The sequence below is a fragment of the Pseudopodoces humilis genome, chromosome 1 (genome assembly GCF_049639895.1).
Source record: "Pseudopodoces humilis isolate 2021_Gansu_Grassland_sample_001 chromosome 1, ASM4963989v1, whole genome shotgun sequence".
Lineage (NCBI taxonomy): Eukaryota > Metazoa > Chordata > Aves > Passeriformes > Paridae > Pseudopodoces > Pseudopodoces humilis.
In genome coordinates, this window is record NC_142200.1 from 33,712,186 (window position 1) to 33,731,686 (window position 19,501).

The window sequence follows — 19,501 nt, forward strand, 5'->3', positions numbered from 1 at the left end:
GTAGGGGAGAAAGCTGGACCTGTATTAAACTATTATTCTAAACACCTATCTCCTATTGTGTAAGTGCAAAGCTGTCTGCATCCCAAATGCCTTTTCCATAGCAGTGATTCAGATTCATAGATAGAGTATGTTCAGTAGCATACAGTGCCTCAGTGTGCTCTTGGATGTGGTCACTGGCATACCTAACTCACAGCAGTCATCTGCCATTGAGATAAATTGTTATGGCTTTACCATACTCTCCTTTGTGCACTTGTTCAAGTCATGGTCCTCACACGACCCCTTTGTGAACTGCTCCAGGGAGGTAAAGTCCCTACTGCTACCACTGAATAAACAGATGGCTCCCTGGAGGGATGTGCTATGAGGTTAGGTGGAGCTCCAGACCCAAGAATCACAGAAACATTTAGGTTGAAATAGATTCTTAAAAGCTTTGAGTCCTGCTGTTAACCCAGTCCTGCCAAGTCCACCACTAAACTGTGACCTGAAGTGCCACATCTGCAAGTCTGTTAAATGCTTCCAGGGTTGGTGCCTGTACTGCCTCCTTAGGCAGCTCGTTCCAGCTTTTGTCAACTGCATCTGTGAAGGAATTTTTCCTAATGCTCAACTCCTGGTGCCGTTTGAGGCCCCTTGCACTCATCCTTTCACTTGTTACTTGGGAGAAGAGACCAACTCCCACCTCTTTCACCAGCTCCATTGCCGTTCTCTGGACTCACTCCAGCACCTCCATGTCTTGCTTGCAGTGAGAGCCCAGAACTGAACACAGACTTCAAAGTGTGGCCTCACCAGTGCTGAGGACAGAGCACTGCCCTGGTCCTGCTGGCCACACTTGCTGGCACAAGCCAGGATGCCATTGACCTTCTTGGTCTCCTGGGCACATTGAGGATCATTTTAAGATTGCTGTCTCTGAGGCAAACTTATGAATTCTTTGTCACCTTATCAAAAAAACTAGCATAGTATTTGATTTGTATGGAGGAACACTAAGCACAGACCTTGTTAAAAATTTATTTTTAGGCTGTTCAGAGTGTCACATAGCAGAGATATACTATACTTTCTCTCTGATGACTTCCTGAAGGTTGAAATTAAATAATTCACATGCAGGCTTCTGTAAAATTCTTAGTGTGATTTTCTTCAAGATACCAGCCCTAATGCTTCCAACCCGATCTGAAAATTGTATTTCCAAAGTTCATTTCCAAAGGAGCAAAATGTGAAGCACCCTGGTTAAATTAACACCCCAAACGTGTTTTGTGAAGGTGCAAAAAATTTGAAGTTGTCACTTGAGGTCACTTGGAGATGTTCATGAACTAATTAAAGTACTGAGGACAGTAGTGTAATCTATTGAACAGAGGGTCCTCTTCTCAAAAATAAGTGAGAACTGTGGAATTCGAATACTTAATTTCACATTTTTTATTTAGACTTAAATTTTCAGCAAAAAATGTACAAATTTCAGGGTATCTTACCCATTGATGTCCATGTAAAATTGATCATTGTAACTGTGTTTACAGATACATTGGCTAAATTTTTAAAACAGCAAAAATTCACTTTATGCAACTATCTAAGCAGTCCAGAATTGATTGTCTGGTTTTGAGACTTGACTTTCACCTGTAATAACAAAACAGCCCACAAATAACAGCATATATCTAGTTACAAAGCACAATATACAGACCATCAGATAGTTCTTAAGAAATTATTTCAGTTTTCTGATTTTTTTAAGATTAGTTAAGATAAGTTTCAATAGCAGTGAAAATTAGGAAGGCAGTGGGAAAAAGCATACATTTCTGATCAAAAAATCATAGAATAGTTCAGGTTAGAAGGGACCTTTAAAGCTCATACAATAAGGAATTAAATCCTGAATCTGTAAATTTATCCAATGCCTTCAGCACTAACCCACAATTATGGTTTGGTATGTGCAAGCTTTAAATGCTCTTTGAAGGTAGTGCTTTTGGAGTTGTTGGTTTAAATGAAACTAAAGCTCTGTGGTGCATCATTTTATTATGAAATTAAGTGTGAAATCTATTGCTCCTTGCTGTGCCCATTGACTCTGTATTTCATCTGGGGTGACTTCAGATAAAACTATTTCTAAAATCATTCTGGGTTCTGTGGTGTTTCCTCTCCATAATCCCATGCAGCTACTGCAGGATCCCCTGCATGTTTCTGTTTTTTTCTGCCTTTGGGAGAGGGAGCCTTGACCACAAGGGAAGGACTATGTAGACTCTCTTGCAGTAATTTTAGTTTATTATTATTTTATTGCAACCTCAGTGCCACCTAAGGAAAGAGCAATGGGAAACATCAATAGTGGCTTAGGTACAAAAAGATGGCAAGATAAAGGCAACAAAATTAGTAGTAGAGAGATAAGGCAAGGGTCATGTCCTAGATTTTTGTTGTTGTTGGCTCACCATAATTTTAGTGTGATTAATAAAGTCTGCCTTACTTTCACTAACTTCCTTTTTTTTCTTCTGGTGTTATTGGGATAAGCTAGTCTTACTTAAGTATGTACTTCTCATCATAAGTCTGTTATATGGTGTGTTGGTTATTGCAGTAACTGTTTACTCTGTTTTTCAGTGTGCAAAGATAAAAGTCATCCTGGAAATGCTAAAACTGTACAAGATACCTAATTGACATAGCTTTAGGGTTTGGTTTTTACAACTATCTGAAGCTGGTGGCTGTATGTTTGTTACTGAGGGAGAGGACAAGTGCTTATGAGGGGAGCTCCACTCTACATTATTTCTACCTCAGTCTATGTCTCCTGTGTCTTCTAACCACACTATACTATTATGTACCTCATGTCTGTATATTCTGTTTCCTTTTTGTCAAAAGACAGCTTCAAAGTTGATTATGTAAGTTAAAATGGAATTTACACTGCAGCAAGATGGTGAAATTTAGCATTCCCTTCAAGTACCAACAGTTGCTAATAAAACACTTACTTTGCATACATTCCAGTTGGCATGGACACCTTTCCTGGCTGCGTTCAGTGTGGGTCTACAGGACTGTGATGACACCGAAGTTGCCTCTCTTTGTTTGGAGGGTATACGATGTGCAATCCGGATTGCTTGCATTTTCAACATTCAGGTAAAAAATGTCAGATTGAGACAATACTTTGATTTATGTACCAGAAAAATGTTAGTGGGGTTCCAGGAGTCCTTGCTGCTGAAGCTGTGCACTGAAATACCGAGAGGCTGTCTGATTTCTTTCATTGCTATTTCATCTGAAATTTGACTGGAAGTGTAAATTAAGTGACCTTTATTTTTCTTGGTGTTTTGTGGTGAGTGCTTCCATGCCTCTGCACTGAATGTTTGTTTCCCTAGGAATTGACTACTTTTATGTCAAAGTATTTTATTTCTAGCATTGTTACAAAGCTGTTTAGATGTGTTGTGTTTTATAAAACAAGTCTCTCTGTCCTGTAAAATAGTATCTCTGTGAACTGTATTTGAAATACTGTTCTCAACTTCAGAGAGATTATATTAATCCAAGATGTCTATAAATGGATTAACACTTACGGCACTGGAAATGGCATTCCTGATGTAGTGAATGAATGGATCTTGTATTAAGTGCAATGCCAAGAATGCCAGACACTCTGGCTCCAGAGGGCAATGGTGATTAAACATGGGCTTTTTTTGGCTTTTGTTTTTCTATTTAGAAACCGTTGGTAGGGAAGGTACAATTATGTTATTGTAGATTATTAGTTAATAAATGGAATTCTGGTCTGCCAGTGTTGTAAGTGTTATAGCTGAAGAGAGAGGCTAGCAAAATCCATATGTTTGGCATTGTGTTACTTCATGTGTATGTTGAAAACGCTTACCAAGAGAACACAAACCAACCCAAAAACCAACTGTATAAGACTAAATAGAAGATATTGAAATATAATAAAATAGGGAATGCTTTCCTTCCTTCTTCTCTTGCACTTGTCTTTGGCAAGTTAGGTAACTTTTTATACCACTAATGTAGAAAGACACATCAGGACTTGTGATACAGTTACTTAAAAAAGCCCATTTGCCATCATGTGAGGTTTCTTTCCTCTGTTTTTCCACTTAATTTCTGCACAACCACCTGCCCCCAAGCTGAACAGACTTAAAAATTTGATTAACAAAGCCTTCCCTGGAGCCTGCAGATGTTCAGTGAAACACACTCCGGTTACTTTTGTTTCTAAGCTGCAAAAGTGGAACTGGTACCAATATCAGTTTCAATAGCTGCAGAGTTTAGTTTCTAGTCCTGCAATGGTCAGCCTTGCATAGGGAGGGCAAGGACATGCTTGCTCTAGGATCCCTATGACTCAGTTGTACCCTTCCATTGGCTTGGGACATGATTGGATGTCTTCCAAAAAACAGTTTTTAAATTTCAGAAAATGGGAAAGTTTGCTTTTACATTTTCAGTATAAACCTTATTACTGCTTCATTTTCTATGGAAACTGTTTTGTTGATATAATTAAAAACAGTACTGGTTTGTTGATGATTTCAATATTACAGGATGGTTCCAGTTCACAAGGTCTCGATTAGATGGGATATTGTCTGACTGCAGACACCAGATAGCTCTGGTGGTTTGAAGGAGACTGGCACATCTGTACTTTAGCTTTAAGATTTTACTTTAGACTTAAGGGTCTCTTCTGTTGGAATGAAGTTTTTCCTCATGTGCTTAACCAGTGATGGCAACTTTACAGTTTTCATAGTGTAAATGTACAGAAATTAAGATTGATGTCTATTAAGAGTTTACATTTGCTTACACACCTTGAGAGATAATGGAGGGACCTGTATGCCTTTAATTTTAAGAAAAATTCCGAAGTGCACAATATAGTTGAAGTTATGCGTGTTCACCTCTAAAACTTCAATTATAGATTCTGGTTTTAATTATTTATGCCTTTAATCTTAGATTTGTCACACAGTCTGACTTTTGTCTTTAAGTATCTGAGACAAGGTATGCATCAAAAGGATGTACTTAATCTGCGTATATCGTTAGGTTAAAATTTCTGAGTGATAGACACATTATTTAGTTGTTTGTCTTCTACTTTAGGAGAAGCTGAGAAAAAAGGGAGGGGGGAATACCTGTGTGAATGAGTAGAACTGAAAACATTTTGGGTTTTTTGGAAGATACACAGTTTGTAGATTCTAAAGATTCATTGCTTAGTACTTAGTACTTGCTCTGAGACTTCATTTTTCTGTGCTTCTGCATCATTTTCTGTTCCTTTGCCAGCATACCTTGCAGTAATGGTTTGAATGTGGCAGCTATAGTGTGATCAGTGGCTCAGTGGCAATATTTCCCTTCTACCATATTCCACTGTTGTGTTCACGTTTTCTCTGTGGAGTCCCATTCTTCCTGGAGTTTTTTGTTAATATTTTATATCTGTCTGCTTTCCATGCTCAGTGATTTTTTACTTAAAAACAGCGCTAAATATCCAAACAGTTAAATATATTTCATAATTGTCATTTGTTTATCTGGTGTACAACCATTTCACTTTACAGCATTCACTTTATACATAATGGGAGAACAAATGCACTTGTGGGCTCAACTGTAATCCCCTTTTTACCATTGTAAAAAATTGTAATTGGTTCATGTGAGATCTGAGGAGTTTCCCTTTGTTGCTTATAGATACCATACACATAAAAATTGGGTAACTGGGTAGAATTTTCTTTTGTGAGGTCTATCTAGATTATGGTCACTTGCTGTTTACCCATGACACTTGCTTCAGAAGCTTCTGTGGTGCTCCAAATGATGTGGATTAAATCAAATAGCTTTTGAGAAATTCCATGGAATTGTCATAACAGGCCATTTAGATACATTTTTTAGATTTTGTTGACAAAAAATGCTTAAACTTAAATGAGTCTGCCAAAGGCAGCATTTTCAGATTAGGTCTGAGTATAGTACAAGAATATTGAAAGCTAGGCTAAGTAGCAACATTGCTTCTGAAACAACATCCTGTTTTCCCCAAAAAAGACCAAACCAGAAACTTAAATGCAACTTTTGCATTCTATGCTGTCAGACATTACACTTCTTGTTCCTAAACCAGAAGGAACCTGATTTCATCCTACAGATATCTTCTTACTGGTGAAGAACTTGATATATTTTCACTAAGCTTTGGAAATCCAGTTCTAGGAAGAGAAAGGTATATTGTATAGTTGATGAAATCACAGAGATTGCACTAAGAACAAAAAATGGCAAAAATATTTATGAGATATTTGTTTCTTTCCCTCCTGTTTGTAGCTTGAAAGAGATGCGTATGTTCAAGCATTAGCAAGATTTACATTGCTTACAGTGAGTTCTGGTATTACTGAAATGAAGCAGAAGAATATTGACACCATTAAAACTCTCATCACGGTGGCTCATACAGATGGAAACTATTTAGGAAATTCCTGGCATGAGGTACAAGTCATTTCTATTTAAACTGTACAAAAGCATGTTCACTGATTTTTCAACACCGTAGTGTGCTTACTTGTAGGATTTAGGTAAGTGCTGCATGTATACTTTTGTTGCATACATTATGCAGCTAATTAAAGTAGCAAAACATGCCTAAGTGAGAAATAAAACCGTGAGAGACAAATCCAGTACTATTTAAATTAATATTCATTTTAGACAAAAGAACAGATTTTCTGACCTGAAGTATTTAGAATTTTTTTCTTCTAAAGGTCTTTACCAGATTTTTGTTGGTAAACAACTTCTTTATTCTCTGGAATAGATTCTGAAATGCATCAGTCAACTTGAACTGGCACAGTTAATAGGAACTGGAGTAAAACCTCGCTACATCTCAGGGACAGTGCGCGGCAGGGAAGGTTCTTTTACTGGAACAAAAGATCAGGCACCTGATGAATTTGTGGGGCTGGGACTGGGTAAGTAATGCAAATATGAAATATTTCATTTAACTGGTTTTGTTCAGAGAACTATTTAAATTTGTTTAGTGTTTTTATGTGAGGTTCTGACAAAAGACCATGAAGTAGTCCTTGTAAAACTTACGCTTTGACTAGATGTATTCAAATTTCTGGAATATTTAGTTTGCTCTGTTATTGCTGGGGTGGAAAATTTAAGAAGATTATATATATTATTCACTTCTATTAAAATATAACTTTCCAACTAAGAATGGATTGCAGATGGTATGACCAGATTTAATAATATTGCAACATTAGTGTGCCAAGTATTTTACCAAGCAAGTAAGTCAGTATGTGTAGGTTAAGCATCTGTTGTGGAGCTTTGTGAGACACACACAGAATTCAAACCAAGTGGGAGATGAATTTAGCTTAAATTCTGAAATTCCATTTCTTTCCTATTCTGGTTACTTCAGTACTGAGTAAGTGCCTTTTTTAGGCTTGAGCACCAAAATATAGTGCAAAAAATGACATGTTTCTTATCTTCTTATAAAAGTATAAGACTTACCTTAAATTTATCTTTAGAAGGTTTGGGGTTTTTTTTATTTGTTTGTTTTAAATGGGAACACAGTTAAAGATATACAGGTGTAGGATATAGGACATTAAAAAACTCTGGAAACATCAAAGTATATATATAAGTGTTTTTGACTACGAGAAGTTTCAGTTACAGTGTGATGCTCAGTGTCTCCTGCCTTTTTGAACTTCACCCACAGCCAAACAAGCCTCAGTTTTTCGTGTAACTTTTTTTTTGAGTAATGATAATTTTCTATTTCCCCTGATCATAGCTCCCAAACTAGTCCAAATAATTCATGTTTGTGTTCTCCTCAGACAGTTTTTCTTCTTCTATAGTCATTCCTTTTATTTCCCTTCTGCTCCCCTTTGGCCTGCCTCTCTGTACTCCCCTCACCTTGCCAAAAATTGATGAAGGGAAAACTTAGGCCTGGAAATCAATGAGTCTGCCAACATCTCATATTCTGAGCTTCTTCCTGCCCTTTCAATATGCATCCTTCAGTTTAGTGTTCCCTGATGACCTGTGCAACTTGGCTACTTCCAAATGCTGGCAGTTTTTCTATGCTGCAGTGACTGGCCTTTAAAGGTTTAAAGTCCTCATAACTCAAGAATGCAAACGGTTTTCAGGTGTCTCTAAATCATACTTACCAGTCATTGGTATAGGTCCAGCTCATAAAGACCTTTTGCTGCTGTCAGCTACATTTCTAGGGAAAACAGTTTATGCCCCAGTGCATAAAATGTTTTTCTCTGAATCAAAATTTTGGAATGCTTGTTACAGTGCACATATGGAAACTTCACCATTTTCTTTTTTTTTTCTTTTTTTTTTTCTTTTTTTTTTTTTTAATAATGTTGCTTCAATCTTATAGGAAAATGCTTAACTTGGTTTTCATGCACTAAGGGGCTGTTAGAACATTTTCTCAACTGTTTCAGTTATTTTACTTCTTTCCATAAATCCTTTTTTGCAGATAAGTTCATCTTCCATGATTACTCCAAAGTATGCATTGGAACTACAGGTTTCAAAGGAGCTTTCTAGAAAGCTAAATTCCTTTAAAGAATACACAATGTGTATGTCCATATACACAGACACATATTTTACAGGAAAATAGTTGTTTAGAGTGAGTGAAGCTGCAGTCTCGTGACACAGAAGCTCCATCTTTCAGACCTACTAGCAAAATCAGATGTGGATAAGCAGTAGCACTCAGTCTTCTTGGTAAAGTCAATATGTTTTTTGAGATAACAAAGATCAACCAAACCAGATGCAAAAGCTCCTTTGCTCATTTACTGCCTCAGCAAGGATTCAGGTGTGGCTGTTCAGGCATCTGCATTCAAATGTCGTCATCTCTTGTATTACCTTCCTGTTGTGACCCTTTTTGTTGTTGTTGTTGTACTTGGAAATTCAAAACATCACAAGCATGGGGGTTGTAAAAGTAAATGAATAAGCATCTAGTCTATTTCTCCTTTGGTAGGAATGTTGCCTTACTTGGAATTGTAATTGTGAAATTCACATTTCTTCTATGTCAATTTCTGTTCACGAAGTTGGAAGACAAAACCTGCTGCTGTGCGTAGGTCATAGCCAAAGTGCACTTCTTGGGTAACCAGAAATCCTCTTTGGACAGTGGGAATCCGAGGAGTCTCTTTTTTGTAAAGCAGTTACATAACTGACTCCTGTGTTTCATTGTAAAAGATTTCACAGCTGTTAGAGTCTAAGTCTCCTGTCTGTTTAGGTTTTCAAGCTTTGCATTACAAATCCTGTGATCACAAGGAATTCTCATGTAAACTCTTAGAGTTGGTTAAGGTTTTGACTCCTTGGAAATAGCTCTTCAAATTCTCCTCACAGTCAGCTGCTCATTTTCTGTGTTTCTTGCCTGACTCATTAGCAAGATTCAAGCTAATTGACACTGGCAGCTTGTGTGCTTACAAGAGAAGTCTTGATCAAACCCAGTGGTATTATAAATTTCTGAGATACAAGTGTGAGGGTACATATGTATGTACACAGAAGTTATTCCATAAATGCCCTAGGAAAATACTTCAGGTGGGTCAGGTTATATAGATTTGACAGACAGTCCTCTCCAGCCACGTTCAAGTAGGGATGAAGCACATCAAGACAGAGGCAGGCTGAATATGAGAAGTTTTTCTCTCAGCAAACCTCTGAGAACAGAAGTACTTGCCTCTTTCAGTCTCCTTTTCTATATTGCTGGGGAAAAAAAAGTCCTGAATACAGGGTATGTGGAATTACCCAGAGTGGTTGCAAGATTCCTACTCTTTTTTTTGATGGTAGTTCAAGGGAAGATTGGATTTTGCTAAAAATTTTGGGATTTTTCTCACTGCAAAGATAGCAGTTTCTTCATATGAGCATTCCCAGATGTGGGTTAGTTTCCATCCTCTGAAATAAATAATTGCTATTTTTATTTATAGATATTTCTCACTATTTTGGGGTGATAATTTTGCTGTAATTGAGATGTAGCTTAAAGATGGAGTTTTGGTGGAAGCTCTTCTTTCTGAATGAGAAGAAATAAAATCTTTTGGGATGGATTTACTCTCTTGATGGTAATTGTGAAAAATTCTCCTCTAAGCTATATTCTCAGTCATATATTGTGTGTTCTAAGTGGCAAGATGTCCAAAGGTTCATTGAAAAATGGAGGAAAAAAAGGTGATTCTTGTGGGGTTTATTTCTTTCATTCGTATCTGTTGCTCTAAATGTGGACAGTTTTTGGGGACTAATATAGTTTATATATGGATAGAGATATAATAATTAGGTAATTAGGATAATTAGGACTTACACCAAAATGCAACTGTTCACTGAGATGGCCAACTCATGCAAGGGAAATTCATAATGTACTTCCCTTTTTTGTGAATTAAAAATATATTTAATTATACTGGTAGTGGCACAACTTTTCTTCTTCTTTGTTCCCAACCCATTCCATATTCTTTCTTACCCATTTTTCAAATTTTTTTTCATTGTAGTTGGTGGAAATGTGGATTGGAAGCAGATAGCAAGTATTCAGGAATCCATTGGTGAAACTAGCTCCCAGAGCGTTGTTGTTGCTGTAGACAGGTACTGTATAAAATTTATTGTTTCCATCTGAAGTTTTTTTAAGCAGTATTTGAATACCTTGTGCTAAGAAAAGGACCTTCTTTATTTGGAAAAGACTACATAAAAACTACCATAGTGAAGTGCTTTTCAGTTGCGGGGGGGAAAGATTTTTTTTTTTTTGGATCATGGGTGTTTCTGAAAGAAGGAGCAGAATGAAGATTACATAATAAGCTTTTTTACTGATATAGAAGTTACTAAAGAAGACTTGAATAAAGAATGAAGTCTGCTGTAGTGTCTGTTGAATCTTGATTTACTGTATATAGTAATAGATAGCAAATCTCATTTTGGCTTTGTACTGAGGACATTGTTAGACCCTTTTTTTCCTAAATTTAATTACTGACTCCCTGCTTTCCTCTAGGTTATGTAGATGTTGTCTGAAATGACCAAAATTATTATTCCAGTCTTCCGTTCTATGAATCACATTTATTTTAACTGGATTTGGCTAGGCAGAATACATATTATGAGCATTCCCTATTTATATCCTACAGTAGCGATCATACCGAAGTGTTCATGGGTCTTGCTTGGTCAGCATATAAGAGATCAGAGCATATAATTTTCTTAATGGTTGTCAAAATTGGTGAAGAGGTATCATTTTGAAGGCTTACAAACACTTCTGTGGTTGAAATACAGATGGATGTCAGTTCAATGAAAAGTTGTCTTGCAGTAAAATCACATCAGGTGTACTGGAAGCGTGATGTCAAACATATAATAGATGTTTAAGTTTGCAGTGTCCCTGCTTCATAATGGGAAGTGTTTCAAATACCTACTTGTCATGACAAATGGATATTGTGCACTCTGGAGACGTTTGAGTTCTGTATTTGGATCAGGGATGATAGAAGCTGACAGTATTCTCACTATGTCTTTACAATTACTAACTGTTTTTAAATAAATAAAGGTAATCAGAGACTGTCTATTGTTGAGGAAAACAAGACAAGGAAACTTGATCAGATTTAACACATGCTTTTCTTAAGAAATGTTAACCATGTCTTCAACTGCACTTTGCAGAATATTTACGGGATCTACAAGGTTGGATGGAAATGCTATTGGTAGGTTTCGTCTCTTCCCTACCCCTCCCTACCCCTGTAAACTAAACACTGGAAAAATATTGCATTAAAATCTGTGGTCATTTAACAGTGGATTTCGTTCGCTGGCTTTGTGCTGTGTCCATGGATGAGCTGCTGTCTGCTACCCACCCTCGAATGTTTAGTCTGCAGAAGATAGTAGAGATTTCTTATTACAACATGGGCCGGATAAGGTTACAGTGGTCTAGGATCTGGGAAGTTATTGGCGATCATTTTAATAAGGTATCCTTGTTAATGCTTATAGTGCATACTCCTTCAGTTATTGATATGGATTATTTTATTTTGAGATTTATTGGAAAATAAATATATCATGTGCGCTTATATGAATCAAAATGGTTTTTATGTCCTTCTCTATAAGCTTAAACCAACAAAATTGTAAAGCCGCAAAGACCTGCAAGAAGGCAGAAGTACACAGTGTAACAAATATAAAAACAGAAGTATACATTAAATTATTTATCGTGACCTGTGTCCAGAACTGGCTGCTGTTCTGTATTGCAGTTTTTGGGGGTGTTTCATGATGCTTGGTTTAAGAGTTTGTTTTCAAGTCTAAATTGACTGTTTATCAAATGAATGTTTGACATGTACTTTTAATACAGATTTTGAAGACAGACAGCTTGCTTGTTTTTAGAAGGTTTTAAATGCCAGGTTATTTAATGTAGAAAATAGCTGGAATTAGTTAGGGATTATTGAATTGTATAAACAGTGTGGTTTCTGGAATTGACTACTCTTTATTTCGTTAATTTTCCTGTACTGCTTAGTTCTCTGCTATCAGCTGTAAAGGCAGCTTGTGCTGAATCCATAAGATTCTGATGCAAGCTTACTCTGCATTTCTATTCTACATTCTCAGGTTGGCTGCAATCCCAATGAAGATGTAGCTATTTTTGCAGTAGACTCATTAAGGCAATTGTCAATGAAGTTCTTGGAAAAAGGAGAACTTGCTAATTTCCGATTCCAGAAGGATTTCCTAAGACCATTTGAACATATCATGAAGAGAAACAGGTAATAACATACAATTAACTGAATTGCTTGGGATCACAAGCATCAACTTTTGCAATTAATGTTTCAAATTGCTTTTGTAAAATCAGTTGTTAGAGATTTATACTATTCTAATTGATTATGTAATTGATTTTTAAAAATTGTTTATTATCCTAATTTAGGTCTCCTACTATTCGAGACATGGTTGTACGGTGCATTGCACAGATGGTGAATTCCCAGGCTGCTAACATTCGTTCTGGCTGGAAAAACATTTTTTCAGTGTTTCATCTGGCAGCTTCAGATCAGGATGAAAGTATAGTGGAACTGGCATTCCAGACTACAGGACACATTGTCAGTGAGTATAAACCATATTCAGATGTCATGGAAGTGAGTGTCACTCCTGAGCCCAAGAGGCTTTGCCTCTGGACTCACAGCCTGCATAGTAGAGCCTGCTTCATGTCTTGGAACCAATGATTTACACATCCCAATCAGTCCTCTGGGAAAATACTTACAAAAATCACTCAATAGATAAGAGTCACTGGTTTTCTTTATGCCTTTTAAAAAAAACTTACCTGTTTGTAGTGTTCTGTAGTAAAACAACTCAGGCCTTAGATAATTCTATTTAATGTGTACATTTTTATTTAAGTGTTTATTTAAGTATTCCTGGCATTTTCCATAGAAAAAAAAAGGTACATATTTTACTAATATGTTGTTTGCTTGTCATTTTCTGTGTTTCTGAATTGTGCTTGTGTAAGGCCTGTTTAGGAGACAGTGTGGAACTAGGGGGTGCTGTGATATTTTTTTTTGTCTCTATTCTAATCTAGATCCCAGGCTTTATGTGATCTCTTTATTCTGTCTGAACCTCTGCAAGTTTATGAAACTGTTTTATCATTGATTAAGCACTTTTTTCTTCAAAAGTAGCTACTTAAAAACAAGGGAAAATGTAGCTGGGGAGGAGGTCCATTAGTAGGTGGAACTCCATGCTTCATGCATCCCTCTTAAGCTCTGGTGACACAGACTAGTGTTAAATAGTAAGCCTGTTAGTCTGGTCTTGCTTAACTGTTACATTTCCCTGCTTTAGTCTAGATTAATTTACTTTAAACACTCACTGTCAAAGTGAAATGCCCTCTGGATAATGTTTTTTTGTTTTCTTTTTTTTTCTTTAGTTTTTCTTACTACTCAGGCATTTGACAGCACCAGTCAATGAACCAGTCTCTGATGACTTCTGTTACAGACAGTTCATACAAGAATTAATAGATTTTAAAGCATGACACGTTTTTTCTCCTGTTCACACTTTTCTTTCAGCAATCGTGTTTGAAAAACACTTCCCAGCAACCATAGATTCTTTCCAGGATGCAGTGAAGTGCTTGTCTGAATTTGCCTGCAATGCAGCATTTCCAGATACCAGTATGGAAGCGATACGCCTCATTCGCCACTGTGCAAAATATGTGTCTGACAGGCCTCAGGTATAGTCTATGTTAACTAAATTACAAGTGCTTTTATATAGAAAAAAAGTAGTTATGCTAAACTTACTGCCTTCCCTTCAAGTTTCATGGATTTCATGGAAAATACCTTTCTCATTAGAAATGTACGTTATTCAGAAACAATTGGAGTATAAAATTATGCAGGCTTGGAAAGTAAGGGTGATTTTTCTATTCTTCTTCTATTCCCCTTTGCCCATCCCTACCCACCACCCAGTTTCAGCTGGTGACTAACATTCCTGAGAGCTGTTGGAAATCAGCATATCTCAGAATCTGCTTTCCACTGAGAAAAGTGAAGAAATGGATAACGGCATAACCAAAAATGCTTGATATCCTCAAAATGTTATGGTTAGATCCTCACTTTCAGAGCAATGGACTCATACTAAACTGCAAGCAAAAGTTGATGCTTAAATGTGTAATCCTGTTTATTTTTTTAGGTTTATTCTTCATAAGCATTAGTTTGAAAAACACTTCACTTTCTCAATGTTACTGTTTCGATTGCCAATTCATCTGAGGTATCAGGGTGTAATACTCTTGCAGGAGAGAATGTAATTTAGTCCAGCTGTGTTTTATTTTGAAGAATCTAACTTCTATGTCTGTATAATTCTGTGTTTCCTTCTAAAGGCATTCAAGGAGTACACAAGTGACGATATGAATGTAGCTCCTGAAGACAGAGTGTGGGTGCGAGGATGGTTCCCAATTCTCTTTGAGTTGTCCTGTATCATCAATAGATGCAAATTAGATGTAAGAACCAGGTAACAATCAGTATTTGTAATTCAAATTTTAAAAGGCCTGCTTTATACTTTTTAAATAAAAACAACTCTTGGTAAATGTATTCCCTGTAAAATTACTTAAGTATTTAATTTGGGTGATACCACTGTGGAAACAACAAATGCCTTTTAAATAGATATTGGAATACAGAAATTAAGTCTGTGTTCTGTACTTTCGAAATTTTGATTTTCTCTTATAATAAACAACAAAGTTACATGATTGTGATTGCATTCTGTGTCTTGCTTATCCTACTTATCTTGGGGATTTTAAAACTGGTTTTATACCATGATTCATTAAGTGGTTGAGGATTGCAGAAATGGTTACAGGAAGCCAAGCTGTACTCTGATCTCATGTAAAACTTGCTTATTTTCCTGGAAAATTATTTTCCCTTGTAAAGTGTATTCAGTTGCAGTTCTGATGTGAAATATGAGGGATTGTACACAAATAACTTTAAATTTACACATTGGCATGGGATCTGTGCATCTGGCCTCCCTTTGTAGCTGGTGAAGGTTAATACTTGTTTCTAGACTTTTGTACTTTTTAACTGGAAATCTTTGTTTATTAATTTTTGTGGCCCTCGGTAAAGGAGTTGGTTTACTCTATTAATTTTAAATTACCACAACTCTCAACTTTCTCTTTTTTGGCTATTGCGTGGGACTATAAAGTGGTTTTTTTACAAGCTGAGTTTCTACTTATATTTTGTGTACTCATGTATGTAAAATGTTCTCAACAGTATCTGAGTTTGTTATTGCTGCTGTAGTTGTACTTAGTTGATCTCATTCATATCTTTCTGTAACTCTTGGTATAAATTGTTCTTTCTTCATTTCAGGGGCTTAACAGTAATGTTTGAAATAATGAAGACATATGGCCATACTTACGAAAAACACTGGTGGCAAGATCTGTTTCGGATTGTCTTCAGGATATTTGACAACATGAAACTGCCAGAACAGCAGACTGAGGTGATAAAAGTGGAGGAAGATAATTTACATGAGAACTACATTTACAGTACAAAACCTGTAATATAGCTTTGTCAAGTAATGTAGGGTAAACCTCAAAACTTGGATGGTGGACCAGTGGTTCCAGTAGCCTTGTTTTGTTTTAATGGCATTCTGTTGGCAGGTGTTGTTACTTTTTTCATTTTTTAAAGCTATGTGTGTCAAAGGCCTAGTAGTTTACACTAGGAGCAACAGAAGAATAGCATAAAATGCAGTGTATTTAGGGTTTGTAACTGTAGGTGTTACATGTGATGTTAGGAATCTGAGACACACAACATGCTCACTTGAGTGAGGCTTATAATCAGCAGTGAAGTTACAGTTAGAAGAAATGAGTTTTGTTAGTTCAAAAGTTTTTGATGACAAGGTGAAAAAATACCTCTCAGCCAAACAGAAACCAAAAAACCCCATAACCAACCCACAAACAAAAACCACCCTAAACAGCACTATGCTGTCATTGCACACTTTTGACCAGCCATCTGGTTTTTGGTCTGCCAAACTAGAACCAGGTACTGTTCTGAAAAACAATTGAAATGGGCTTTAAAATGTAACTAATGTGTAAATTATTAGTATTAGAAGATAGATCAAAATTGTCAATTGTTTGGGAGGCTTTGTCTGACACTTTGTAGTAGGACATCTCACTTTGTAATTTTTTTCCCTGAAAAATGGTAGACACAGCTTTAGCTTGGTGTTAAATCAATGAGCTGGAATTGGACACTAAGACGCTTGTTTGTATGTTCCTATAGTTCTTTTTAAACCTGCTAGTTAGCAAAGCAGGATTTGAGGCTCCAGATCTTGAGGTTTTAAGATACAGAAATTAATTTTATGTCACTATAAAGCAAATAGAGTAAATATGAATGTTCATCTATATATGTATCCAGAAGTTTCACATTAAGGTTGTAACTCTTTTTTTTTTTTTGACTCCTAGAAAGCCGAATGGATGACAACTACTTGTAACCATGCACTTTATGCAATATGTGATGTATTTACACAGTATTTAGAAGTACTTAGTGATGTTCTTTTGGATGATATATTTGCACAGCTGTACTGGTGTGTGCAGCAAGGTAAGAACTGTACAAATTACGTTAAAACAATGTTAACATTTTACTGTGTTAAGTGTGAATAAACAAATACACTGTTTGTCTCTTACAGACAATGAACAACTGGCACGATCTGGTACAAACTGTTTGGAGAATGTTGTCATCCTTAATGGTGAAAAGTTTACCCTAGAAATCTGGGATAAAACTTGCACTTGCATGCTGGATATTTTCAAAACTACAATCCCTCATGCGTAAGACAACTATTAATATTTATACTTTGTAAAAGAGTTTACCTAGATTTATCCATTTCAGACTCTTAGATATCTCATAGGTGGGGTGAATAAAAAGCTGGTAAGTGTGGACTAAAGAGAAACAGACTTACTTGTAACATGATAATAAATTAGGTGTAGGTATTCTTCTGCACTGTTAATGATAAAGTGTTAAAAACGAAAATACTTTATAGGAGATAAGCAAAAAAAAATCCCCAACAACCCCCCGAATGTAACATGAATCAGTGTTAAGGTTTTGTTTCTGGAGAAGTACTATCTGATTTTTTTTGTTATTTTCTTTTTTGTAATAGAAGATGCAGGCTTTACTGTTTCTAATTACATCTGGAGCTTTTTCCATGAAATACTGCAACAGTCTTACAGATTTAAGTCCCTGTGGTTTATGGTTAATTTCCATCATATATTTATATGAATCTTAATATTTTTGTGAAAATTACCTTGGATGTGTGGTAACCCTTTCCATTCATATAACAATTCTGTGTGAGGTTTCTTGGAGTAAGGCTGTACCATTCCGAGTGCTGTGTTTCATCCAGTTCATATTGTTTGTTTCTGGGACCTACTTTAGGCCTGTAGAAAACTGAAACAAAATGAACCTTCTTCAAGTCAGTCTTTGCTTAATTTTAGAGTTGTATATCAGCACTGTAAGAGAGCTTCATTCATCCATTAAAGGATAAAAGCTGTAACTGCCTTACCTTTGTTTTTTATGTAAGTAGGTATAAATTAATTCCATCAAAAATAATTATAAAATGAAGATGAAATATTTGGGAGCTAGCTAGCTTCTGCATTTTGCTAACTGCCAAAAATAAAATTGGAACCCAAATCTCTGGATGTAAAAATCCAGCTGAATTAACCCTGACTTATTATGGCCTGTACTTGGAAAGATTTTGAAGTTAATATTCAGTAGGAGAACATTTGCTTTGGTGTCAGCATATGATCAAAACTTAAATTTCAGGGTATTCTTATAGTTGAATATTAGAAACCTTTCTAGAGCAGCATTTTGGATATCTTAATATTTAGATATACTCAAAATATTCCTGTTGCCTTTAGTTATATCCAACTTGAAATATGTGCATTATTCGGTTTTATGTTGAGACCCTTCTGCTTCTGAAATGGGTTCTTTTTCTTCGGAGAGTATCCAACTCCTTCCTTTAAGAAGTTTCTCTTCACTTTTAATCTTTCTATGCCATCTTTTGAGAACTTCATTATATTATCCTTTCTTAAATTTCTGGGAGGTTCCCAACTTTTGTAGTCTTACTTTGATTTTATGTGAGGGTACTCACCTTTTTCTCTTTCTGAGTTCTAGGAGGATACTTCTTTCTTTCTCTCTTTTTTTGGGATCTTGGTCTTTTTCTGAGAGTCCTGGTTCGGTTGACATTTCATATTTTTATTTCTAAGTCCCTCTATTAGCTTTTTTTTTTTTTTTAAATTGAGCTTTTCCTGCCCTCCCTTCTTTAGTTTTTTATTATTTTCTTTTTGACATTGTATTTTTAGTACTAAGCTTGTTATGGTGGCTGCCTCAGTGCTTAGAGAAGGCAAATTATCTTTTTACCTTTGTTTTTCCATGCCTGGCAGTAACACAATTGTTAATATTGAAATGAAGACAGACAGATCACACAGTGGTATATATGAAAACTTTATGGGCAAGTGCTTTATTGCCGGTTGTCTTCAAATAGTCAGAATCCACAAATCTGTGGAGTGTAAAGTATCTTCTGGCAGAAGTTCTTATTACTCTGATCAGGTAGGGTTACATTTGTTCTTTTTTAGCATTCATATGAAACATCTTCCAGGTGTTGTGCAACTTCTCTAATTTAAGAGCTGCAACATCGGCTGCCTGAGTTCTTAGTTCCAGTATCAGCCTCTGATGATTCTTGGCAAGTTACTTTTTTGCCAAGAGAGTTGATCGTATTTCCTTGTTTGGAAAATCTACGGCAATATTTACTTGGCTGGCTACCAATTTCCGCAAGCATCAGTTACTAAAAAACCACGAACCATACTGCTGCCAACCTTGAGGTGTTGATAGCTGAAGGTACTAATACAGCATGACACAGAATGGCTAAAGTTGGAAAGGGCTCTGGAGGTTTTGTGGTCCAACCCCTGTGCTTAGGCATGGCCGCCCAGAGAAGTTTTCCCAGGACTTTCAAATACCTCCAAGGAGGGAAGCTCCACAGCCTTTCTGGGCAACCTCTGCCTTGTGTTTGATCACTCTCACAGTGAAAAAGTGTTTCCTAATGCTCATGGGAAACCTCCTGTGTTTGTCCTCAGGTCCTGGCCTGGTGCATCACTGGAAAAAGCCTGGTTCTGCTTTGCCCCCACATTTCAGATACTTATAGTATGTTGATGAGATGTCCTGAGCCTTTTCTTCTCCAGGCTGGACAGTCCCTGTAGTCTCAGACTCTCTCATAGGAGAGATTCTCTAGTTCCTTCTTC

General features: G+C 36.4%; 1 protein-coding gene across 2 annotated transcripts in view; it reads left to right on the forward strand.

Annotated features, from left to right (window-relative positions):
• Positions 1 to 19,501, forward strand: part of ARFGEF1 (ARF guanine nucleotide exchange factor 1) — an 85,948-nt gene that overhangs the window by 57,655 nt on the left and 8,792 nt on the right. For both annotated transcript variants that reach the window (XM_014256373.2, XM_005517108.3), the window contains 13 exons: positions 2,935 to 3,063; positions 6,187 to 6,345; positions 6,659 to 6,809; positions 10,317 to 10,407; positions 11,452 to 11,492; positions 11,581 to 11,750; positions 12,376 to 12,527; positions 12,686 to 12,858; positions 13,809 to 13,969; positions 14,609 to 14,739; positions 15,585 to 15,714; positions 16,676 to 16,811; positions 16,900 to 17,038. In XM_014256373.2, the coding sequence (XP_014111848.2) occupies positions 2,935 to 3,063; positions 6,187 to 6,345; positions 6,659 to 6,809; positions 10,317 to 10,407; positions 11,452 to 11,492; positions 11,581 to 11,750; positions 12,376 to 12,527; positions 12,686 to 12,858; positions 13,809 to 13,969; positions 14,609 to 14,739; positions 15,585 to 15,714; positions 16,676 to 16,811; positions 16,900 to 17,038 (1,763 nt within the window). The remainder of the gene's footprint in view (positions 1 to 2,934; positions 3,064 to 6,186; positions 6,346 to 6,658; positions 6,810 to 10,316; positions 10,408 to 11,451; positions 11,493 to 11,580; positions 11,751 to 12,375; positions 12,528 to 12,685; positions 12,859 to 13,808; positions 13,970 to 14,608; positions 14,740 to 15,584; positions 15,715 to 16,675; positions 16,812 to 16,899; positions 17,039 to 19,501) is intronic.